The sequence below is a fragment of the Dicentrarchus labrax genome, unplaced genomic scaffold (genome assembly GCF_905237075.1).
Source record: "Dicentrarchus labrax unplaced genomic scaffold, dlabrax2021, whole genome shotgun sequence".
NCBI classification, from domain to species: domain Eukaryota; kingdom Metazoa; phylum Chordata; class Actinopteri; family Moronidae; genus Dicentrarchus; species Dicentrarchus labrax.
This window is the reverse complement of record NW_026136714.1, coordinates 13,292,771-13,317,357: the sequence shown is the minus strand read 5'-3', so window position 1 is coordinate 13,317,357 and position 24,587 is coordinate 13,292,771. Positions and strand designations below refer to the sequence as shown.

Sequence of the window (24,587 nt, the reverse complement as noted above, 5' to 3'; positions counted from 1 at the left end):
CCCGGGAACAGCATACAGCCTAGTGAGGAGTCATTGACATGTTGCATGTTGTTTTTCGCATTAGCTGTATGTGTGTTTCACTTGTTTTATTGGATTGTCTCTTGCTGGTGCCTGTTGGCTAGGTGGTCAAATAAAGGTAAAATAAATAAAAGTGAAGATAGATGTCTAAAATGTAATTAGAGATGATCAAGGGTCCGTGTATGTTTTGGTCATTGGATTTTCCTTTCAGAAACGGGTATTAAAAAACAGAAAACGAGTGGTTATTTGATTTTCGTTTTAAAATACAAAAATTAAAATTGAAATACAAGGCGTTTTCTTTTCATGGTCAGAAAGGGATGAGCAAAATTAAAAAAATATTCGATTTTCATTTTCTATTTCATATAACAAAAAATAAAATCACTAGAAAACAGAAACAGAAAAAGGCCTGTTTTTCATATTCTGAGACCGGATGTTGTCATTTACAGGACGGTGCTGTGTAGAAGAAACAGTAGGTTAGTAGACTGCGGACAATCCAGCCGTGAGTCCGATCTCCGTGGTCAAATCAGCCGCATTTAAATTTCGAGTGTACAAGTATTCTCAGCATTATGGTAAATGCGGAGAAACAGCGTATTTACTTCCGGTTTTCAAAATAAAGGTATTTAGAACAGTAAGCTATAATTCGAACCTACATTTAAAATAAAATATGTTACATTAAAGTGTTGTGTGCCCATGATGAATAAAAAACACTTTATATCAAGTATACTGCACCAGTGTGGAGAAATGCCAAAATAAAAGCCTCATATTTATGACTCCAGAGATTGCATATTTGACAATATTAGAGGTACTGTAAAAACATATTGCTCAGTGTTTCCTGGCTACTGATGGTATATTTGACTTTTACACATATGAGACTACAACCATACTTAATATCAAGCATTTTTACTGTACCAATTTGGAGAAATTCAACAATAAAAGTCCATATTTGTACCTCCAAGTGGTGTTTTCATATATTTGAGCTACTGTAAAAACACTTTGCTCAATAATTCCTGGCTATGGATGATATATTTGACTTCTACACATCTAAGACTACAAGTATACTTAATATCAAGCATTTTTACTGTACCAATGTGGAGAAATTGAAGAATAAAAGTCCCATATTTATACTTCCAGATTCCATATTTTCTTATATTTGAGCTACTGTAAAAATGTAAACTGTATGTGGAACCACCTGCAACAGCTGTCACACTGAATAATATAAAAAATAATATGTGAGGAAGAGACAGTAGGTACAATGGTGTTTTGAAGTTAAAACTAATTATTTTTCCCTTTTACCTACAAATGGACACAGCAGAGCTGCAAAATAAGAAGAATGTGGACTGGCATTGCATTTTGTGTGAAAAGTAAACAAATTAGAATTGTGTAGGATTTTGTGTTTAGTGTTTAGTGTTTATATTATATATAATTATATATATGTTATTAAACATTTGTGTGAAAATTTGTACTGTAAAAACATATTGCTCAGTGTTTCCTGGCTACTGACTTTTACACATATGAGACTACAAGCAGACTTAATATCAAGCATTTTTATTGTACCAATTTGGAGAAATTCAACAATAAAAGTCCATATTTGTACCTCAAGTGGCATATTTTCATATATTTGAGCTACTGTAAAAACACTTTGCTCAATAATTCCTGGCTATGGATGGTATATCTTACTTCTACACATCTAAGACTACAAGTATACTTAATATCAAGCATTTCTACTGCACCAATGTGGAGAAATTTAAGAATAAAGGTGGTTCCCCTGTATGTGGAACCAACTGCAACAGCTGTCACGCTGAGTCTGTAAAAGGGAAAAATAATATATGAGGAAGAGACAGTAGGTACAATGGTGTTTTGAAGTTAAAACTAATTATTTTTCCCTTTTACAGATTCAGTGTGACAGCTGTTGCAGGTGCTTCCACATACAGTGCCTACAAATGGACACAGCAGAGCTGCAAAATAAGAAGAATGTGGACTGGAATTGCATTTTGTGTGAAAAGTAAACAAATTAGAATTGTGTAGGATTTTGTGTTTAGTGTTTAATCTTTATATTATAATTTTTTTATAAAATGTTATTAAACATTTGTGTGAAATTTTGTCATGATTACTGCATCATTATTGAAGTATAATGAAAATGCTTCACCCATAGCCAGGTATTATTGAGCAACGTGTTTTTACAGTAGTTCAAATATATGAAAATATGCCACTTGGAGGTACAAATATGGACTTTTATTGTTGAATTTCTCCAAATTGGTACAGTAAAAATGCTTGATATTAAGTATGGTTGTAGTCTCATATGTGTAAAAGTCAAATATACCATCAGTAGCCAGGAAACACTGAGCAATATGTTTTTACAGTACCTCAAATATTGTCAAATATGCAATCTCTGGAGGCATAAATATGAGGCTTTTATTTTGGCATTTCTCCACACTGGTGCAGTATACTTGATATAAAGTGTTTTTTTATTCATCAGGGGCGCATGAAACACTTTAATGTAACATATTAAATGTACATTAATTATAGCTTACTGTTCTAAATACCTTTATTTTGAACACCAGAAGTAAATACGCTGTTTCTCCGCATTTACCATAATGCTGAGAATACTTGTACACTGGACATTTAGGTGCGGCTGATTTGACCACGGAGATCGGACTCACGGCTGGATTGACCGCAGTCTACTAACCTACTGTTTCTTCTACACAGCACCGTCCTGTAAATGACAACATCCGGTCTCAGAATATGAAAAAACAGGCCTTTTTTCTGTTTCTGTTTTCTAGTGATTTTATTTTTTGTTATATGAAATAGAAAATGAAAATCGAATATTTTTTAATTTCACTCATCCCTTTTTGACCATGAAAAAGAAAAACGCCTTGTATTTCAATTTTAATTTTTGTATTTTAAAACGAAAATCAAATAACCACTCGTTTTCTGTTTTTTAATACCCGTTTCTGAAAGGAAAATCCAATGACCAGAACATACACGGACCATCAAGGGAAACCTTTACAATGCTAAAAGGGCTAACCATCGACATGTAAGCACCGTGGAGGGTAAAGACAACATAATGTCAGCAGACACTCAATTAAATTAGGTATTTTTTCACTCACCTGTTGCATCTTGGACACTGACGAATTTCGCCATTTCGCCAAATGTGACGCATGTCGCTTCTCGGTTGCCATACTTGTATTGGCTAAAGGCTAGTAGCTGTTAGCTAGCTACCTCCTAAAGTTAGTCGGAGGAGCCAAATAAAGAGTGAAAACAGCCACGTTTGCCAGCGACCAAGCAACGTAAGCTTTGTGTGCTTTAGTTCACTAAGCCGATGTTAACATTGTCAGACTTGCTCAGCATTAGCAACGTTAGCCAACATCGTATTGCTAGCTAGTGTTATGTTTTGAACGCAGCTGTATTCCATAAGACGAGCTAACGGTAGCTAGCTAGGAATGGTACGCTAGTTCTAGAATGTAAGTTAATGCACAATGTAACGTTTTTAACGGTCACTTCTATCTGAGGAGCCTGCACTACTGGGGACGGTAATATTTACAGGTACATTAATTACAGCCGTCGTTTTATTAAATGTAACTTTGTAGTTTCCAGTAACTGCTAGCTGGATCAGAAACTAAAATGAAGGGCTGCAACTGAATGTTATTTTCATTATCCGCCAATATTCAAGTTATTTTCTCGCTGGTTTGTTCCATGTAATGTCAGGAAACGTTGCCATCATAAGTTCCAAGAGCTTAATGTGAAGTAACTAACGTTAGGTTAGTTATTTATGGCATACCATTTAGGAAATTAATATTTGAATATATTGAATGAAACTTTGAATATATTGATTTAATCCTTGAATATATGGAATGAATCCTTGAATATATGGAATAATTCTTTAATATATTGAATGAATTCTTGAATATATGGAATAATTCTTTAATATATTGAATGAATCCTTGAATATATTGAATGAATCCTTGAATATATTTAATAATTCTTTGAATATATTTAATAATTCATTGAATATATTTAATAATTCTTTGAATATATTGAATGAATCTTTGAATATATTGAATGAATCCTTGAATATATTTAATAATTCTTTGAATATATTTAATAATTCATTGAATATATTGAATGAATTCTTGAATATATAGAATAATTCTTTGAATATATTGAATGAATCTTTGAATATATGGAATGAAACTTGACTGACGTCATCAAGGCACTGCTGCCATCTTGTATTTTGCTTCTGCAAGAAGTGAGAATGAGTCAGTCAGGAACCTTGTGGCAGCAATACTGAGCATTGAGGACATTATTAACTCATTGGCGAGTGCTTGTACAGGCCAAAATCCTCCCGATAGTACCCGTGCCCAATACTGTTCTCCTGACGAAGAAGTTTGCTCCCTTTTTAATCGTGGCAGGCCGACTACAACAGGCCTCAGGCAAAATCCTGACGCATAATGTTCTTTCGGCAATGTTTTGTTGAACATTATTACTCATAAGCACTATGAATGTCTCAATAATAGAAATATGATCCTCAAGGTGACGCGATATAGTCTCCAAACTGTTAGTGTCATTTGGAGTACAACCTGTTGCAAAAAAGTTTTCCAGTTCAAGAAAGTATTGGAATATTTCAACTGATGCCATTTTGTAAAACCAGCGAATTCAGAAGGCTATCGCTTTGATGAAAAACTAGGTTTTGAATTTCATTCTGTATTCTCAATTTTTTTTATCAGTATATCCAAGCTTCGTTTCATATATTCAAGCTTCATTCCATATATTTAAAGATTCATTCAATATATTCAAAGATTCATTTCCTAAATGGCATGCCATAGTTATTTGATAAGTTCCCAAACTCTTATATAATCTTATATATATATCAATTACCAGAATAGGTGCTGATTTATTTTCCTTTAGTTGACTAATCTATTCAGTGATTAACGTTAATCATTTAATTAGATAGCATTTCTTTGTGAAATAAATCTGCAAATCCCTAAATTTTAGATGTAAATGTTTGGCATTTTCCTTTAAAAAATTACTTTTACGACTGACTAAACTGGTCAGTCATTAATCTGAATTGTTACGTTTATGTTGATGAACTAATGGAATAATCAACTAATAATTTCAGCACTAACCATTGTGGCGTCCACAGATCTGAACTGTGTGCTTTATTTTGTGTTTAATTACCAAACATTTGCACATTTTATTGGATGACTGGCCAGATGTCAAACGTAAGTGGAGGTCACCATCTTCCACCTTTCACCGTCCTTTTATCGCTATGTAATTAACACACCTACTGTACGAGCTTACACCTTTGAACTCACTGTTGAAAATTGTCAGTGGAAGGTGAAGGTCTGTAAAGCTAGCTTTGTTATGAGGTCAAAGGTCTTGTAAACTAATAGGCGGAAACATCAACAAAATGCGATTACCTTCTAGTAATGTAGGACAGTGTGGCGTACCAGTGTGAGTCAGTGTTGAACAGTGGCATTCACTGAATGCTCCATTTGTCCTTCACCTGTAAGCTGACGCAAGGGAACATGTGTGGCTCTAAAATATATATTTTTTTCTCCACAGGTTGGAGAATATGGTTGTGAATCTCTGTCTGCCACACTTTTATACAACAGTTCATTGCAACAAGGTGCGACACACTTCATGGATCTGTCACTTAACTGTACCTTCCTCCAGCTATTTTTTTTATGATGATGATTTTTTTTATTTAATGTGCCATTCTTTCCTGTCAGTTGTAATGCAACATACAGGTGACATGTAACTAGAGTTACTTAGGACATTAAACAAACTAAAACCCTAATTTCTGCATGTCTTGTGAGAGCATCATTCACCTTTCCCCTTTTAAGAAAGTTTAAGAATAGGTCCAATATGTGTTGAGACGAATAAGAAGGAACGTACATTCAGTAGATGCATGATGGCAAAGGTTTCAGGTAAAGGACAAAGATGTGAAAATAAAGAAGCAGAGGGACAAAGTGCTGTGTGGGTGACTGAATCACAACCGACCTTGTTATGTTCTTTTTTTTTGTAATCTGATCATGGCTGTATTTTCTCCACACTTGGCATGAAAGATGTTATTTCTCTCCTTTTAACTCCTCTTCTACCATGTCCTTTTTATATTATTATATTGTTCTATTGTTTGTGGCTTATCATATTATTTAGTCTAACTTTAATGTGCTGCTCTGAGACGCATTTACAGAGAATACGAGATGTCTTACACACTCACAAATTAACATTTCCATTGGAAACTAAATCAACTGGACAGACACAGGAAGTTTGCTTTAATGTATTATTGTACATTTCACTAAAAATTATTACCTATTTGATTTATTTTTCCACTGCAGCTATGTGCAGATGGCTATGATGTTACAAACCTTGTGTCGCCAGACCCTGCTGTTCGGAGGCAGGGCTTCAAACTGGAGTACTTCTTACGTCCACCTGTACAGGTAAGGCTCGGCTTTCGTTCTCCTTTTTTAAAATATATTTAACTGTGGCCTTACATTCTCTGGCAGACTAATGTGATCACTACCAAAGAGCACCACTTCATTTCATTTGAATAATTAAATCTTTGAAGTGTAAATTTGGCAAAATCAGAGTCAGATCAGGCTATTTAACCAGACGAGCCATTATACATATAAAAAAAGAGTTTCTTATGTTTCTCTTGCAGTGTTGACTTGTTTCTTTAGATAACCTTATCCTTCTTTTCCCATCTTCAAGGCTGGTGTGTGTCTAAAGTAAAATTCTACTTTAAGACCTAGATTGTTAGGGCAATGCTCTTTTTAACTTATGCCAAAAAAAGTTCCCGTTTAAGCATTCTTCACAGAGGTAGTTACACTCTGTCATAGTATCAGAAATATTACTGTAAAATTAATAGATGTGCAGTCTTGAAAATATTGCCTTGTATTCAAGTTGCCGAGAGGCCTTTGCACTGTATTTTTCAAGAGTTTGTTTAATTCATCATCCAATAAAAATCATTACACATAAGGCATGAGCACTCTTAAGGCAGAATGCAGCACCTCTTAATTATCCACTTTTTTAGGTGGATAGGATCTGTAGCAACACTAGTAATACATTAATCAATTAATACATATATCCATTTCCTCCATTCCTCTCAGGTGACATTGAAGTTTGGCTTCCAGGTGGAGCTGTGCAGGGTGGATGTGGAGCTGTGGCCCTGGGGTATGGACAAAGGACAGGCCTGCAAGAAACTGGAGATCAGCACCAGCTCTGATCCGCGACCTTCCCAAAATATCAGCCAAGGCCACAGACAGGTTCAGCAAAAGGAACAGATGCAGGTAAAGAACCAGCATGAACAGAGCAGAGAAAAGCAACAACAGCACGGACGTAAATCTCGCCGCAATAATGGCCACCAATGGAGTCGTCAGGCCCAACAGTGGGGAGAAGAGGCTCTAACTGAGCCTGAACGAAGGGGCCATGTGGTCAAGTCTCAGTCAAACACTGAATCAAGTAATCCTGAACCAGAGTTTAAACTGGTAGGTCGTTGCGAACTTAGGGAGGAGACCAGAGTCTGTTTCTCACGTTCAAATTTTAGACCCCGCCCCCCTTTCCTTTCGCTTCCTCCTCCACAACCTGCAAACTGTCGGCAAGAGGAGCTATGGAGCAGGGGGCTGCTCTCATTAGGCGCTGTGACACAACTTCGTGTGACTGTGCCATTTGGCGGTGCAGCATCTGCTCTGGGGCTCAAGGCTTTGGTTGTGTGGGGACAACCTGCTCGCTGCTGCCCTGCAGAAGAAGTAGAGAGGATTAAAAGAGTCTATGAGGCCAGTGAGAGGCGGCTGCCACAACCTGTACTTTGCTCCTCTTCTGTCAGCCAGTCGAAGCCGCTACTGCAAGCAGCTACACCTCCAAGGTCTGTTTTTATGAAGCAGCCTTATATAAAAAATTACATTTCTGTTTAATCTCCTTCTTGTTTTAGATAATATAGAGCTTATAATAATAATAATCATAATAATAAAATATATACATTTTCTGACAATGTTGATAATTATCTGTTTGCTTTTTATCTCTTGACTCCAGCAATCTTTCCATCCCAGAAGAGTTCCTTGACCCAATAACTCAGGAGGTAATGATGCTGCCCATGCTGCTCCCCAGTGGTGTGTCAGTGGACAACACCACTCTGGAGGAGCACCAGAAGAGAGAAGCAACTTGGGGTCGACCACCGAATGACCCCTTCACCGGCGTCCCCTTCACTTCGACCTCCCAGCCTCTTCCTAACCCCCAACTGAAAAGCCGCATTGACCACTTCGTCCTGCAAAAAGGGATGAATAGGAGGGAAGGGATGTTGGGAAGACAAGGGGAGGGAGATGATCCACAGGCCTCGAGACTTATAGCCTCCAAAAGAGATGAACAGTCCCAGAACTCTCCAAGTTTCAGTGAAAGCTCTTCAAACAATACTGTTATTCAATACAGTGCTGGCACCAGAAATATAAACAGGACTCTACAAATAGAAAACACCGGATTAAGACATTCATCAGATAATGGAGGTCAAACATCAAACTCCCAGCCTTTTACTACAGATAATAAATCAGAGATAGAGGGAAGAAAGAAACGAGGTCTAAGTGGAATTCCCAAAGAATCAAATGAAGAGTTTACAGCAGAGACGCAACAACTACCTCAAACAAAAAGACCAAGAAATGATGCGGTTTCAAGTGAGTATAACATGCTCTGTAAGAGTAAAACACTAAATCATATATATATATTTTTCTGCTTACTTGTCTGTTGTGTCAGTTCACCATATTTCTTCAGTCCCCAGCTCTCATGAGCAGCGTTTGTCAGCCAGCCTGGATGAAGCCCTTTTCTCCGCCCTGCAGGGCCGACCCTCCTTCACCTCAAACTTGTCCCAGCAGAGACGTGATACTCCTGACTCTGAACCACCAAGCACCTCACAGCACTGTCAGACTGCAGGTACTTCAGGCATGCCAACAGGTTGGAAGTCCACTGTGAAACATTTCTGAACAAGAATCGTTGTGTTTTCATTACCTTAGATTGAGCTATTTTTATATACAGGGGGGAGAGGGTCCTCTTCCATGGAGGCTGCCATGTTGAACCGTCATGTTTCTACAGTAGCCCAGATGGACGAACAAAACACTGGCTTTAGATAGAGGCTGTCACATTTTGGCGAGTTTCGCAGCAACCGTAGTTTTCCTACAGGCTTACAGTAGGAGGGTGAGGCGAGGGGGTTGTAATCTTCAACTACACTGGTAGATGCCAAATTCAAATGCCTAAATCTTACACACTGGTCTAACAATGTAGGATTTAGTGACATGCAGCAATCTATCAATGCCTTCAAATGGTGACCTAGCAAAAAGGAAGCTTGGGAAACAAAGGCAAAAATCTTTATTGTAACTTCTCAGATAACTCTAGACGAGGCAACAGAGTCGCATGTATTTCTTGTCTCAGCCCCTTTCATTCTTTTAATGCAGAGCTGTGTTTGATCCAATCCCGCACTAACATTGGTCAGAGTATAGAGTTTGTCGAGCTTCAAAAAGATCCCTTTTTAGATCTTGCTGTTTAATTTTTACATGAATAGGAGCCTCAGCGCCGCCAGAGGACATGTTGAGGTTTTTTTTTTCTGAACTGGAAAATTTCCCTTTCTTTCTCATAAACACAAAAGCAAAGCACTTGTTGAGAGGCCTTCTGGGTTGCAAGAAATCAAAAACTGAGGATGTTGTTGGTTAAGAGAGAGGATTTAATTTACAACACATGATAAAAGAACTCCTGAAATACACTGAAAACACAATATTTTAAGTTTATACCTGTTTCTAATGTCTAATGTTAAATTAGTATAAATCCACTGATTGATTTCTCCTCACATTTGTTTCCCAGGTGAGAAGAAGTGCTCAGCGTGTTCCTGTTCGGTCTCCGTTTACTCTAAATCTGCATCATCAGTCTACCGTCTCACCTGTGGTCACTTGCTCTGCCGTTCCTGTCTGCAGAGGGAATCACAACCACTAAACTCTGTCACTATATCAGCCTCCAATCACATCTTGTGTCCCGCCTGCCAAAGTCCTACACCACGCAGTGACATCGTACGTGTGCATCATTGACCGATGCCTTAAATGGCAAACCTACGCATTCAAAGCCTGCGAGGAGGACTGCACTCAAGGTGAAGACCGGATTGTATCGCGTATTTGGCGTTTTAGTGTTATGACCCTGCTGAACTCAAAGTGGGAAAAAAAAACCATTTACGTCTGAAAGATCCTACATAGATTTATTTATAAATTGTTTACTTTATTTGATGCTACCGCCATCTTCCTCTTTGATCTACAGAATATCCTCACAGATGTGTCATACTGTTTGCTGATGGTTGTATTTTATAACTTAAATACATTATTCATCCCTCATCTCTCTTTTTTTTTCCTCATTATTTTGTAATATTTTGGTATTTCTTATTCACATATGTAGTTCAAGTCTAGCATTTAATTATTTTTCTTCGATTTTCCTTGGATCTGTGATGCTACAAAATCAGATCAGAGTCTTCTGTTTAACTGTCCTCAGCCATGGAAAGGACATCACTGAAAAAATACCTTTATCAAAAACTTTTAAAAAAGAATGTTAAAAAAAAGAAAAATAAATCTGTCTCTCGTCTCTTCCACCCCCTCTCTTCGTCTTACCCTTTTCATGAAGCATAGTTGCAGCCTTGGTTCTGCAGCTTTTGTACAGACCCTGGATGTGTAGATGATGTTGAGGAGGCACAAAGAAAAGGTTGGGGGACAGGAGTGCTGAGAGCAAGAGGCCAGAAGAATTAAAGTGGAAATTGAGTCGACCCAAGGCTGTGTGGTCATTGTGAAGAAACATTCATCACTTAACATTCACTATGCTCTTGTGTAGGTTATGTTGTCTTTTATAGGGTAAATGCAGGCAGAACATGTAATGACGAGGGCAGATTTTGACATTTTTTATATTGATTGATGTTAAAAATAAACTATATGCTGGTATGAATTCCCGCAGGTGTTTATCAGGTAGTATTAAAAAGCTGAATTTGTTCCCTATTTTGACTTTTTTTTTCCCCCTTTCAGGTGCTGTGGTAGGAAATTATTGTATGCACAATGTTTCCCAGCAGAGACTGCAAGTCCTCCAAAATGGCCTTACACACGTATTCATTTTCTGCCTCTTAACACTTCACCCTAATTGCCTCTTATGAGGATGTTATTGAATGCACAAAAGGGTTAAACAACCCAAAGTCAGAAATAAAAACAGCATTTATTGGTCTTCACAATCACACACAGCATAATTTATGTTGGTTACCCTGACAACATTAAGCTTAACCAAGGTCATGATCCTGTATCCGCTCAGTAAGAGCAAAAAACTGGAACCAGTTGTTCTACATGTGAAATAGAGACATCAGCTTTACTGCTTGAGGTGCCAAGTGGTTAATAACACCATACTGAATCAGACTGAATTACTGCCTCTACTTATTAAATTGACTGATTAACTTTATACACTTAAATCTAAACTGAAACTTATTTTTGTGCTTTCTACATGTCAGAAATGTAAAAAGGTAAATCCACCCCCAGGCTGTAATTTTATTAATCCATTAATCATTTTATTAATCTACATTTAAGCATGATCATGGTATCAGGAGTTGAGTCGTTTCCACTGTAATGCTGGTTACTCTTAGCATTAACTATAACTTGATAGTTACTATATTACCTACCTTTGGGTCGTGGGTAAAGTAAAAGCATGGGGACAACTTCATCTTGGTTACTTGATCCACTTTAATGTCCGTTTCAACAGTAGGACAACTCAACACTCCTTTATATCATATCACTCCGCCAATCTTAACCATTGGTAATTCCAATTCCTATTCCAGGTAACATGCATCTTATGTAGTTCCTCATCTGCATTGCAGAACAGAATACAGATATGCTTATATATTATCTTATATATGACGGCTCTATTGAGCCACATATCCCCATAAACTTAAAGAGCAATGACTTTATGAGCTTCTTTTATAATAAAATTATTACTATTAGAGAGAAAATTAATCACCAACTGCCATCAACAGTTATCAGTGGCTCTCCAAGTTCAGGAACTTTAACTAATGTAAACTTAGATATATATTTAGACTGTTTTTCTGTTATCGATCTTCATCAGTTAACTTCAATAATTTCTACATCGAAGCCATCAACCTGTCTATTAGACCCGATCCCAACTAGGCTGCTTAAAGAAGTCATACCCTTAATTGGCACTTCTTTACTGGATATGATTAATCTTTCTTTATTATCAGGATATGTACCACAGTCCTTTAAAGTAGCTGTAATTAAACCCCTTCTTAAAAAGCCCACTCTTGATCCAGGGGTTTTAGCCAACTATAGACCGATCTCTAACCTCCCCTTCCTCTCTAAGATTCTGGAGAAAGTAGTCGCCAAAGAGTTGTGTGACTTTCTAAATAACAATAGTTTATTTGAGGATTTTCAGTCAGGATTTAGAGTTCATCACAGCACAGAGACAGCTCTGGTTAAAGTTAATAATGACCTTTTGATTGCTTCAGACAATGGACTTGTCTCTGTACTTGTATTATTAGATCTTAGTGCTGCATTTGACACCATTGACCATGACATTCTTTTACTTGACTTGAGCATCAAATTGGCATTAAAGGAACCGCTCTAAGCTGGTTTAAGTCATATTTATCAGATCGTTCGCAGTTTGTACATGTTAACGATGAATCTTCAATAAATACTACAGTTGGGCTGCAGTCCTGTATATCTTGCAGAGAGCAACATTTCTCCCACTCGGCTGCATGCCTCTTCTTGAGGTGCTGGAATAAATTTGTCGTTCTGCTACCTTTGGTTGCAACAGCTTTCAAACAAACTTTGCAGTGGGTCGTGGTTTGTTCGCTGTTGGACGCCACAAAACCAAACCAGACGACACTGTGCCTTTTTTGGGGACGAGCTCATCCTGGCTTGCTGCCGTGTTGTGTTTCTCTGTGGAGAGGCAGGGGGAGGGGTCAGCACACTCTGACCTACAGGAGCCCAAAGGGAGCGCCGGTGTTGTGGAAGTTCAAGAGAAAACCGATTTTAACTAAAAATAAATCGTGTTTAACTACGAATTTTGAATTAATCAATAAAATCGATTTATCGCCCAGCCCTAGGTTGCCCCAATAAGTCCATTAAAACGCTCCAATTAATTCAAAACGCTGCAGCACGAGTACTGACAGGAACTAGAAAAAGAGATCACATCTCTCCTGTACTAGCTTCTCTGCACTGGCTCCCTGTAAAATTTAGAATAGAATTTAAAATTCTCACCTATAAAGCTCTTCATGGTCAGGCCCCTTCATATCTTAAAGAGCACATAGTACCCTATTACCCCTCTAGAACACTACGTTATCTGAATGCAGGGCTACTTATGGTTCCTATAGTCTCTAAAAGTAGAACAGGAGCCAGAGCCTTCAGTTACCAAGCTCCTCTCCTGTGGAATCAGCTTCCAGTTGTGGTTCGGGAGGCAGACACCCTCTCCACATTCAAGAGTAGGCTTAAGACATTCCTCTTTGATAAAGCTTATAGTTAGGGCTTGATCAGGTGAGTCCTGAACCATCCCTTAGTTATGCTGCTATAGGCCTAGACTATCGGGGGATTTCCCATGATGCACTGAGCTCCTCTCTTCCTCTCTCTTTCTGAACTCATTCATGTCCCATTAATGCATGTTACTAACTTCACTTCTTCCTAGGAGTTCTTGAGCTTTCTCATCTCGCAGGTTCTTATCGATCCTGGTGGAGTCTTCTGCCATGGTCCTGCTAGATTGCCAGTACCAATACTGTTGTTGCTGTGCACCTGTCTGTCTGTCTGTCTCTCTCTCTCTGTCTTTGTCTGTCTGTCTCTCTCTCTCTCTCTCTCTCTCTCTCTCCCTCTCTCCCTCACCCCAACTGGTCGAGGCAGACGACCATCCATCTAGAGCCTTTTAACAGGCAGTTTTTCCTTGCCCTTGTCGCCAAGTGCTTGCTCATGGTGGTACTGTTGGGTCTCTCTAAATAATGTGATAAGGAGTTCGGTCTAGACCTGCTCTATTTGAAAAGTGTCCTGAGATAACTTCTGTTATGAATTGGCGCTATACAAATAAAATTGAATTGAATTGAATTGAATTGAATTATATATGTAATTATCCTTAATTAATTTATGCAAATTCAATAAACAGTAAAGTAATTCACAAAATAAATCTCATCTTACATTCTTCCCTCTCTTCAGATGAAATGTCCTCATTTCAAAAGTTATGAAAAATAAAAGTCATCTCACACTATTTTGAGAGGAAATGATTTTAAATGTATTTTGTGAAACTTTATTTATTGTTCAGGTGTACAGTGATTTAAAATAAAACTCCATTTTGTATTTATTAAAGGATCAAGCTTAAATGCTGCGACGCTAATTAAAGAACCTCCTTCACACCTTAACCTGCTGCCCCTGCTGCTCAGTTTGACCATTTATCGTTTACACGCTAATCGGCATCACAACAGCTAATGGGTGAGACACGATCCTGAGCATGCAACAAGACACTGAACGGAATAATGAACTTCAGATGTTTCTGTTTATATGAAATGCTAATCTTGTTGTGCTCATTAATAGTTTTAAATCACAGCAGGAGGATAATTCCCATGACCTTGAGGTTGTCATGATGCTTGCACAGTTGCCTTCATGAGTGAAGTCAAAGATATAGCTATGTCCTGCAGTGATGAACGCTGAATTGTGCATGATCCTCCTGAAATGTACTTAATCAGTGCGCTTATTGCTGTAAATCTAATTAGCTGTCCACAAGTTTATTAGTTGTTCATGGCGTGCCATTTTTAGTGTGCGCCCTCTGAGATTAGTCAGAAAAGTTATTCCAAATAAGTGTGGCGCAGTCTTGAATACAGAAAAAGGCATCTTCTGCTGTCTGTGCTGTTGTCTTGTGTAGATTTGTTAGATGGCACACATCTGATGCAGAGCCACATCTGCCGCGACCTCTCTTGCGCACGCCGCGCGCACGGTGGCCTTCGGACGCGTGTGCGTGTGGAGAAAAGAGCGGCACGACACTGACGTCAGATACGGGTGTCAATCGCTTTGTCGGGCCATGTCCATCTGCTTATAAGTGAGGGATCGACCAGGAAACCAGTCAGACATCCAACCCAGGCGGAGGACATTACAGGAGCTCATCCAAAACCAGCAGTGATGCCTCACTCCATGTTCCCCCTGTGCGCCCTGGGACTCCTCGCCCTCTCCTCCGCCTGCTACATCCAGAACTGCCCCCGAGGAGGCAAACGAGCGCTGCCGGAGACTGGGATCAGACAGGTGAGGACCATCCTTTCTGCCTTCTTTTAGGGAAATCATCTTTAACTTTCTGAAATGTTCTTATTTTTCCTTCCTATTTTAGTTTAAATTGGAAATTTCCTAAGCTGCCTTTGAGCCTATTCTATGTATACTAACAATATTAATGATTGTAATTCTATAAGGAAAATAAGGAAAATTCAAAGTATAAAATTAGGGAAATAAATGTACAAGATGAGATTTAATATCATTGGTTTAGTGATTTTTGTTCAGATGCAACCCAGGCTTTTTAACTTACTAAAAACTGAACAAAAGATGGAAAGGACCGTAATAATAATCAGTTATGATAGCAATAACAAACTAGATTAGAAAAACAAATGTAAAGTTGCATATGGTATGTGAAGGACATTTTATTTCCAAAAGATAGCAACAAATGCCTAATAATAATAATAATTTTATTTTTATTTAATGTTTTATTTAAATCATATTTTATTTATAGAGCACTTTTCAAGAAACTCATAGACACACATAAGTTAAACGGACCTGCGGCCCTTTACTGCGTGTCATACCCTCTCTCTCTGCCCCACTTTCCTGTTTACCTTTGGCTGTCTCTATCAATTAAAGGCAATAAAAAGCCCCAAAAAATACTTACAAAAAAAAATGTGTGCATATGATAAATGTGTGTACTGAAGCTTATAAGGGAAACAAAAACTGCATGACATTTAAAGGGTTTTTTAATTGTTTTCATTGTCACAATTTCTGGTGTAGAAACAAATTAATAAACGCATAAGAAATATACTCAAACTTATACCAAAGAAACACAAATGAGCAACAGAAATTCTGCAGCCATTATTGCTATCCAGTATTTATAAATCTGCCTTTTCCTGACACTGACATAATGACACAATCGACACAATGAGAGTGATGAGTGAAAATGTCATCTGAACATTAAACAAATACATTGTCAGATTAGAATCCCACAAATACAAGTGGCGTGATTTATAGCATCTTATTAACGCTTAAATCTGTTTTCCTCCAGTGCATGTCTTGTGGCCCCAGAGACAGGGGCCGCTGCTTCGGCCCCAGTATCTGCTGCGGGGAGGGCCTCGGCTGCCTGCTGGGCTCCCCAGAAACAGCCCACTGTGTGGAGGAGAACTACCTGCTCACTCCCTGCCAGGCGGGAGGGAGACCCTGTGGATCTGAGGGAGGACGCTGCGCTGCTTCAGGGCTCTGCTGTAACTCAGGTACTGGTTTGATTTAATACAATTGGCATGTTTGTGCAAGTTAAGAAGTGAATTAGTTTGGGGGAACAGTTTGAATAACATTCCTCTCCTCTCCTCCTCCCCCTCAGAGAGCTGTGCGGTTGACTCTGACTGCCTGGGAGAGGCCGAAGTCTCAGATCCAGCAGACAGCTCTGCAGGGAGCTCGCCCGCAGAGCTGCTGCTCCGCTTGCTGCATGTGGCCACCAGAGGACAGACTGAGTACTGATACTGTTCGGAGCTTCCTCTGCTTCTCAGGGCCTGGAGGTGCAGAATGAAGACCATCGCCGTTCCACTAAAAGCCTTTCGCAATTTAAACCCTTAACCAATAAAGTGCCAAGTCAAACTTTGTTCTCTCTTAACCCCTGCTGTTGTGATATTTCTGTATCTGTAAAGACAGAAAGAGAACTATCTTCAACCTTAGTAATTGGCTATTTTTATCATGTTTGTTCCCGCCATAGAAATGTATATATTAATGCACATACTGTAAACAAATTGTATTCTATATGAGGGGGATGTAACACGCCTCAGAGCTCCATTTAAAATAAGTTATAGCAGAAAATAATGTAAATACTTTAGAGATTGAAGATTAAGGTTGCCACAGACATATATGTAAAGCAGCTGAATGAAATGTTAGAGCATACTTCTTGTGTCGTAGAAATATCATTGTATATTGAAAATGGGAGAAAAATACAGAATGTATCACTGCCAAAAAAACTTCCGCCGTCTGCTCTCATTATTCTCAAGCTCAAAATGATTATATCTTTACCAGATGAGTCACTGAGGAAAAGTGTTTATCTCTTGTCTTATCATGTATTAGTTTTGATCACTTGAACTATTTCCAGCAGACACAATTTGTTAGGGTGCCACCATTTACAGCAAACTAAAATTAATGTTAATACTGATATAAGGGTCAAGAAGGGACAACAAAGGCTGGACTGTTTTAATAGGATTCAGTGTTTTAAGGTAGATTCAGAAGGGGCTGTTATAAATCATTTATTGAGTACACATGCTCACACATCAGTTGTTTCATGAATTGACAGTGTTTAAGAGGAAACCAGTCCAATGCCCTGCAGTCATCTCCTTCAAGAACACAACTTTCTCTGTTGTGTATCAACATGCCCAATATGCGAAGATGAAGCAAAGTGAACCCTAATCGTCATATTTCCTTGGATGTGATGATTGAAAGCTGATGTTTATGCCAGGACCATATGTGGTGGCAGTTTATCTGTAATTTGTTACAGATCCAGCTAGAGCAGGACTTAGGACCTCCCAGATTCTGACAGTTACATGTTGACTGATTCAAAAATTGTTGTACATCTGATTTAGAAATCTTGTTTCCTTTTACTTTGAAAAACCTTCCATGGTTTAGCTGAAACATTATCGGCATTTTCATGAGGAATGTCATCAATTTTGTGTTTAGAATTTCTTTCTTTCTTTCTTTCTTTCTTTCTTTCTTTCTTTCTTTCTTTCTTTCTTTTAAAGTACCAGTGTGTAGGATTTAGTGGCATCTAGCGGTGAAGTTGCAGATCACCACTCCGTTGCTACCCTCCCCTTACAAGCGCAAAGGAGAAACTACGGTGGACGCAAAACGTGCAAGAAACGTGAATGTCCTATCTAGAGCCAGTTTCCCTTCTGGGCTACTGTAGAAACATAGCGGTTCAACATGGCGGGCTACATGGAAGGTGACCCGCGGCATCTGTAGATATAAAAAGGTCATATGGTAACAAAAAATAACAGTTCCTATATTCCGATAACCGAGAACACTTGTATTGAATCAGTTTTTATATGAGGATAAGTTATGTGCATGCTTTGCAAGTGTACATTCAGAGATGTTTAGGTTTTTTGGGGAAAATACAGTAGTTGAATAACCATTTTCTCTGTATGGTGCAAATGTATTAAGTGGCATATTTCTGTTCATATTGACATCTAAAGTTTAAATGAGCAAGTGCATGTGTTCTAAGAAAAGCAGAGAGATGTTGCCATTGTTAGCTGTTTAGCTTTAGTTATAGAGAGATGGTATTAAACTTGTTCCAACATGTGAACCTTCAGCCAGTTGAATCAGTTTAAGTGGGAGTATTCTGTCATCCAGTAATCACCATAGTGTCATACAAAACCTTCAGTCCTGTTCAGCTTTATGGTATCCAGCATTGATGTTCAACTTTTTTTGCATTTTATCTGCTTATCTTTAAAGCCAAACCCCAAATAGTCCGAAATGGTATAATGTGCTCTAGGAAAAAGGTTAAGCACTGATATTGTTTTGTACAAACCTAAATGGTATAACATTTCCAATCACAGAAATTATTATAATATAATATTAATATTATAATATTCCATTCCATTCTCCATAAAAACTAGCAATGACAATAAAAAGAAATGCTCAGCCATAAGGATGTTATCTGAAACTGAAACATAATTTACTTTCCTTGTTGGTTCACAGACTGTATTTAAAGGGCAGGAGCAAGCCCATATGTGTTGATCTCAGCTATAAGAAGGACCTGGACAGTTCCTATATTCAGATGATTTTACACAAATGAAAACATAACTATGGATATTATATTACATTCTGCCAATAGAGCCTCCTAAGTGTTACACACTGGACCTTTTAATATTATATCAACAATCCAATATTAACACATTTAAATGGATAAAGCACACTCATTTTGATAATGTGATCAAAACAAATCTTCCAGATTGAATTTACAAAAAAAGTGTCAGAAAGTGTCAAGCTGACACCTATGTCAAACTGACAGTAAGGGAACAAAATAAGTCTTGTGATTTGAAGGCTTATTATGGGATCAGGTAGGTAGTGTTGCATGCTCAAAACTGAAGAGCAAACCAAACATTACACAGACACTATTCTCGTTTTGACTGTTAACCACATCATCAGCTTTCCCAGATTCAAATAAACATCCAGTTAGTCAATAAAGTATTCATGCTACCATAAAAATTCCCCTGGGGAGCAGTTTCAGATTTTTTTCCACCGTAATTATATTGTACCGTTTCCACATTCAAAGAAATTGCACAACATGTTACAAAGATTAACCAGCCACACCTGAGCACACAATGAATGCAAAATGTTTTCTTTTCACCTGCCGTGCAGCGTCTGCAGTGTTAGGTCAACAGTCTATCTTGCTTTTAGGTCATTCAAGTCTTTGTCAACACCTAAATCTTTTGTTCGACAAGTATTGATGTCTATGTTGCCAAATTTTAGATATCATTTGCCTGACTCAGTAAATTATTATTTTTATCTCTTCTTTCCACTGATTCATGAGCTTGAACTCAGGCTGAAGGATTATTCCCATGATCATTACTCCATTACCTGTACTAGGTATAAATTATTTTTCAACATCAAAACATTATTACAGAGCCACGTTGTAGTCACACAATTTACATACATAATTTGTCTCAAGACTTTAAATATAAAACATGATATGTCTAATTTCTCCTGATTCTTTTTATGCCGATGTTTGACTGTTTAAAGGCTTTTAAAGACCTGGTTGTTTTTTTTTTGCTTAAAGATCCTCTCCAGACACATATACAAATAGTCTGCTTGGAACAATAAGTGTGTGATGTTTTCCACCTTATTAAAATATGAATATGCAAATTTTGTTCACTTCTAAGGTTTTCCTTCTGGACACAAGAGGTCTCCTAATTCTCAGTGTTTGTGCACTGAAGTTTCAAACAAGACCAGGCCAAACTTTCCACTTTCAGCAGATGAATGTAAAAGCATTCTTCTTGTGTCAGACTTTTGCACATATATCATTCTGCACAGTGAAAATCAAACATCCAACTGTACACTTTAGACTGGAGGGGGACTATAAACTGACATTGGACTGAATAAGTTTCCATTTGAGTTTGATTGTTTAACCTGACGTATAAACCCTATCTTTCGTGACTCTGGGTGTGGCATTTGCAGAGTTTTCATTCCATCAATCAATCAAATAAAATCCTGTTAAAAGAGTGACTATTAAACCTGTTGCAGCCTGTCTGTGTCGAGCATACCTGTACCACACATTCATCCAGCAGTTGGATTCAAAATGAAAGTTAAATTCTTTTTCATGAAGAGTTTTACACAGACTGCGGGTTAATTACTCTGTCATGGAAAGTTTGGGCACACACTCACACAAGGGGGGGGTTCAGTCCCAGTATATAAACAGTGAGGAAACAATTCCCTCCACTCATTTGCTGCCACCATGGATCTAAAAGTTGCGTTTGTGATTGTCTGTCTGTGTGCTTTCGCCATAACCTCTACTGAAGGTAACTATCATGTAAAAAAACAATTGAATCAGTTTTTATATGAGGATAAGTTATGTGCATGCTTTGCAAGTGTACATTCAGAGATGTTTAGGTTTTTTGGGGAAAATACAGTGGTTGAATAACCATTTTCTCTGTATGGTGCAAATGCATTAAGTGGCATATTTCTGTTCATATTGACATCTAAAGTTTAAATGAGCAAGTGCATGTGTTGTAGGAAAAGCAGAGAGATGTTGTTAGCTGTTTAGCTTTAGTTATAGAGAGATGGTATTAAACTTCCAGCATGTGAACCTTCAGTCAGTTGAATCAGTTTAAGTGGGAGTATTCTGTCATCCAGTAATCACCATAGTGTCATACAAAACCTTCAGTCCTGTTCAGCTTTAAGGTATCCAGCATGATGATGATTGATGTTCAACTTTTTTTGCATTTTATCTGCTATTATCTTTAAAGTCAAACCCCAAATCATCCCAAATAGTATAATGTGCTCTAGGAAAACGTAAAGCCCTGATATTGTTGTACAAATCTAAATGGTATAACATGTCCAATCACAGTAATTGGAAGATTGAAGACACAATTCATTAGTCTAAAAATAATTCAATCAATTATAATATTCCATTATAAAAAAATTGTAATGTCCAACATACTTCTTCATAATTGTTCTTAACCCCGCATTGCAGCTGGCATTGCAAAATGCTGCATCACAACACAGAAAATCCCCAAACGGCTGCTGCTGAAGGTTCAGAGATGGAAAGAGCAGACAAGTGACGGCGCCTGTGACATCCGTGCACTGGTGTAAGTGTTGAAGATCAATAATGAACCAAATGATTACAGTGATTCTGCAGTATAGAATCCTTTATTCATATCAAATTCATGTTATTCTGTATACAGTCTAAACCTTGTGGAAAACTAGCAATGACAATTAAATTAAATGCTCAGCCATAAGGATGAGTGCAGTCATGTAATATGGTTACATATAGAAAAAATGTGGTATATTTTTTGCTGTTGTCTGAAACTGAAACATAATTTCCTTTTCTTGTTTGTTCACAGACTGCATTTAAAGGGCAGGGACAGGCCCATGTGTGTTGATCTCAGCTATAAGAAATACCTGGAAAGGCTTATGCGGAAGCAGCACTCAAAGAGAGGAGCTTACAGAGCATGAACAATTTCACAAACTTTGTGTACTGTGTTTTCTACAGTTGGTGTTATACATACAAAAGTGATTGTTTCTTTTTATTAATTATGCAAAATATCAAGATTAACTTGTGAAAAGCAGCTATTCACTACTACATATATACAATGGTGGAAAGTTACTAAGTACGTTAACTCACATGCTGTACTTTGTGAAGGTGGTTGTAATTGAGTTGTTCCATTTTATACTACTACTACCTTTTATCACACAACATTCTAGGGGGAAATATTGTACTTTTTACTCCACTAAATTTATACAGCTATAGTTACTTTTCAGATTAATATTTTAAATACAAGACATATAATGATTTATATAATCTGATTATGTTATAAATTAAATTACCTAATAGTATGTGAAGCGGTTAAATCGGCTCAACTGTCTGTGACATTAAAGTGCAGCTTCCATTTTAATGTAGTGATAATAATGATCCAGTAATAGAATTATATAACACTGACAGGGACTGTTCTGCATTAAGAGTACTTCTACATACATTTTACTTATAATGGAGTTATAGGTATTGCTACTTGTACTGAAAATGATGTGAATACCTCTTTCACTGCTGCATTTATACAAAAATTGTAAAATAAAAAATAAAAAGCCTCAATAAAATGTTTTTCGTGTGTTGTTTTTCCTTTGATGTTATTTTTATGTGTGCCTCCAAATGTCTACAGTCGTGGTGATGATGATCTAATAAAAGAGTTCTGAATGCAACACTGCTATTAGGTATTACTAACTAGTATTTTGAGAATGATACAGGTCCAAATTTTGTTTCAGGGACTTTCTGATAAAGCTATAAGGCTCAATGGTCTGGGCCAACAGTGGGCATCAGTGGACACTCGTGAATATCATATTAATACTGAATTTAATTTGTATTTTGTAATACATTTTCACATCTGAGTGTTCTCTGTCATAACCTATTTGTGCCAGATGATGAGAGCAAGAGACGTCTGAGCACTCAAAGACTACTGATGGAACTTTTTATATATGAGTAATCCATGATTATTGTAACTTGAAATGTAACTCAAGATCTTTAAAGAAATGAAAGTAAAATGGAAATGAACGTTCCTTGTTCTGTTTTCTCCTCTGATCAAAACCCTGACCCGCTCCCCTCCTTTGTCTCCTCTGACTAATCCCACAGAGACAAGCTGCTACATAAAGGCTAAAAGCTTCTTGAAAGCGTGACTGAGCTGATTGATTTCATTCCAAAGTGAGTGATCCTCTTTAAAAACGGTGTTAAGAAAGATTGTATCCAACACTGCCGCAACATTTCACTCAGATTTTTAGATAATTACTTTACTTACTTAAATAAAACAATAATGGATGGTTGTCTACTAAATACTACTAAAGTGTTGTCAAGATGCAATCTCTAATACTTGACTTCACTACTAGGTATTACATTTTGAAGTGCTAAATATGTGGAGGGTGAGGCGAGGGTGTTGCAGCAACAACACAACTAGATGCCACTAAATCCTGCATACTGGTGCTTTAGATCATCTAAGGCTGCAAGAAAGTGCGCACCCATGAAATGCTGACACTGCTTTTAGTATTCTGCCGCATTAAACATTCAATCCGGAAAAGTGTGAAATAAATCTGCTTGTTTTGTGCACAAATACAAGCAAAAGCAAACTCAGAACAGGCCTCAGGCTGCATCTGATATTGCTGTAGTTGTACAGCCCTCCAGGTTACATTCATGAACGATTACTCAGAAGCTTTTATGTGAATCCTCACTTTGAGTCCTATTACTACCCCAGTTATACAGTACACCCATTATGTGGTCATTTTGGACTTAGGTGACGTCTTATCAAAATCAATCAAAAGTGGCCATGTAAAAGCTGGTTGACAAAATAAGGTGAAAAATAATCTATTGTTCACCACTTCAATCACAGTCACCAACATAGAGCTATTAATCTGGTTAAGATGGCTGTTATGATGATGAATAACTCATCTCTTTGAAACAGCAGAAAACCACCTGCAGCAAATTGCAGTAATCTGCCCTTTGAGTCACTCTGGCTCTTAGAAATACTTTCTCATATGTGTCTGCTTGAGTCAGAACAAGTTTCTCCAGTTGTCAAACAGCCTTTAATGTGAAGAGACTTTCGACATCTTGAGCTATTCACCCAAAAAGTTCTTATTTGTCACCACACCAGCAAATCCAGCAGTTAAAATGTCAATCAGGGCCCATGACATCAGCAACAGTGTATGAAAAAATATTGGGAGAACAAACAAGATAGTGTCAGATGGGGTCACAGCACAAAGTTACCGTAGAAACACACAAAACATGTCACAGCTGTGCAATGTTGAACTCTTGCCGACAGCCTAATCTGTTATCATTATTCTCCCGGCACTGTATCATCAACAGCATTAAACTGTCAGGAAGGTTTGGCTGTGCCTCATCTTGCCTCAAAAGGCATTATGTTGAAAAGTTGATCAATTTTTATTATTTTATTTATTATTATTATTTGCAACTTTAATGTAAATGAGAAATAGATGGCCCTAAGCAAGTAAGAATACAATAGAGCAGACTTGTACAAACAACTGCTAAAAGTGAATCTGAAGAAGAAAGTGCCTGTGGTTAACACCGCTCTATCAATTCAAGATGTTTTCTTTTACGAA

At 37.7% G+C, this 24,587-nt stretch overlaps 3 protein-coding genes across 13 annotated transcripts; all 3 read left to right on the top strand.

Annotated features, from left to right (window-relative positions):
- The first annotated feature begins 2,641 nt into the window (after positions 1–2,641).
- Positions 2,642–10,798, top strand: ubox5 (U-box domain containing 5). 11 transcript variants are annotated; one of them, XM_051422950.1, is made up of 7 exons: positions 2,642–3,068; positions 5,581–5,644; positions 6,357–6,458; positions 7,128–7,882; positions 8,050–8,681; positions 8,761–8,958; positions 9,859–10,798. In XM_051422950.1, the coding sequence occupies exons 2-7, from the start codon at positions 5,591–5,593 to the stop codon at positions 10,077–10,079; spliced, it is 1,962 nt and encodes a 653-aa protein (XP_051278910.1). In that variant the 5' UTR covers positions 2,642–3,068; positions 5,581–5,590; the 3' UTR covers positions 10,080–10,798. The 11 variants fall into 11 exon arrangements, with proteins under 11 accessions (XP_051278910.1, XP_051278909.1, XP_051278907.1 ...); XM_051422949.1 differs by lacking the exon at positions 2,642–3,068 and adding an exon at positions 3,087–3,109; XM_051422947.1 differs by lacking the exon at positions 2,642–3,068 and adding an exon at positions 3,175–3,305.
- Positions 10,799–11,170: 372 nt separating this feature from the next.
- On the top strand, positions 11,171–16,890 carry avp (arginine vasopressin). Its single transcript, XM_051422958.1, has 3 exons — positions 11,171–15,293; positions 16,309–16,513; positions 16,621–16,890. The coding sequence occupies exons 1-3, from the start codon at positions 15,174–15,176 to the stop codon at positions 16,755–16,757; spliced, it is 462 nt and encodes a 153-aa protein (XP_051278918.1). The 5' UTR covers positions 11,171–15,173; the 3' UTR covers positions 16,758–16,890.
- A 3,754-nt stretch (positions 16,891–20,644) lies between these two features.
- On the top strand, positions 20,645–22,583 carry ccl27a (chemokine (C-C motif) ligand 27a). Its single transcript, XM_051423289.1, has 3 exons — positions 20,645–20,788; positions 21,463–21,577; positions 21,833–22,583. Exons 1-3 carry the CDS (start codon positions 20,725–20,727, stop codon positions 21,942–21,944), a joined length of 291 nt encoding a protein of 96 aa, XP_051279249.1. The 5' UTR covers positions 20,645–20,724; the 3' UTR covers positions 21,945–22,583.
- The last annotated feature ends 2,004 nt before the right edge of the window (positions 22,584–24,587 follow it).

Coding starts and splice junctions, on each gene's coding strand:
- ccl27a (XM_051423289.1), top strand. CDS start 20,725: ATGGATCTAAAAGTTGCGTTTGTGATTGTCTGTCTGTGTGCTTTCGCC. Junction 20,789..21,462: donor CGCCATAACCTCTACTGAAG/GTAACTATCATG, acceptor CCCGCATTGCAG/CTGGCATTGCAAAATGCTGC. Junction 21,578..21,832: donor TGTGACATCCGTGCACTGGT/GTAAGTGTTGAA, acceptor GTTTGTTCACAG/ACTGCATTTAAAGGGCAGGG.
- avp (XM_051422958.1), top strand. CDS start 15,174: ATGCCTCACTCCATGTTCCCCCTGTGCGCCCTGGGACTCCTCGCCCTC. Junction 15,294..16,308: donor CGGAGACTGGGATCAGACAG/GTGAGGACCATC, acceptor GTTTTCCTCCAG/TGCATGTCTTGTGGCCCCAG. Junction 16,514..16,620: donor AGGGCTCTGCTGTAACTCAG/GTACTGGTTTGA, acceptor CCTCCCCCTCAG/AGAGCTGTGCGGTTGACTCT.
- ubox5 (XM_051422950.1), top strand. CDS start 5,591: ATGGTTGTGAATCTCTGTCTGCCACACTTTTATACAACAGTTCATTGC. Junction 5,645..6,356: donor CAACAGTTCATTGCAACAAG/GTGCGACACACT, acceptor TTTCCACTGCAG/CTATGTGCAGATGGCTATGA. Junction 8,959..9,858: donor TACTTCAGGCATGCCAACAG/GTTGGAAGTCCA, acceptor TTTGTTTCCCAG/GTGAGAAGAAGTGCTCAGCG.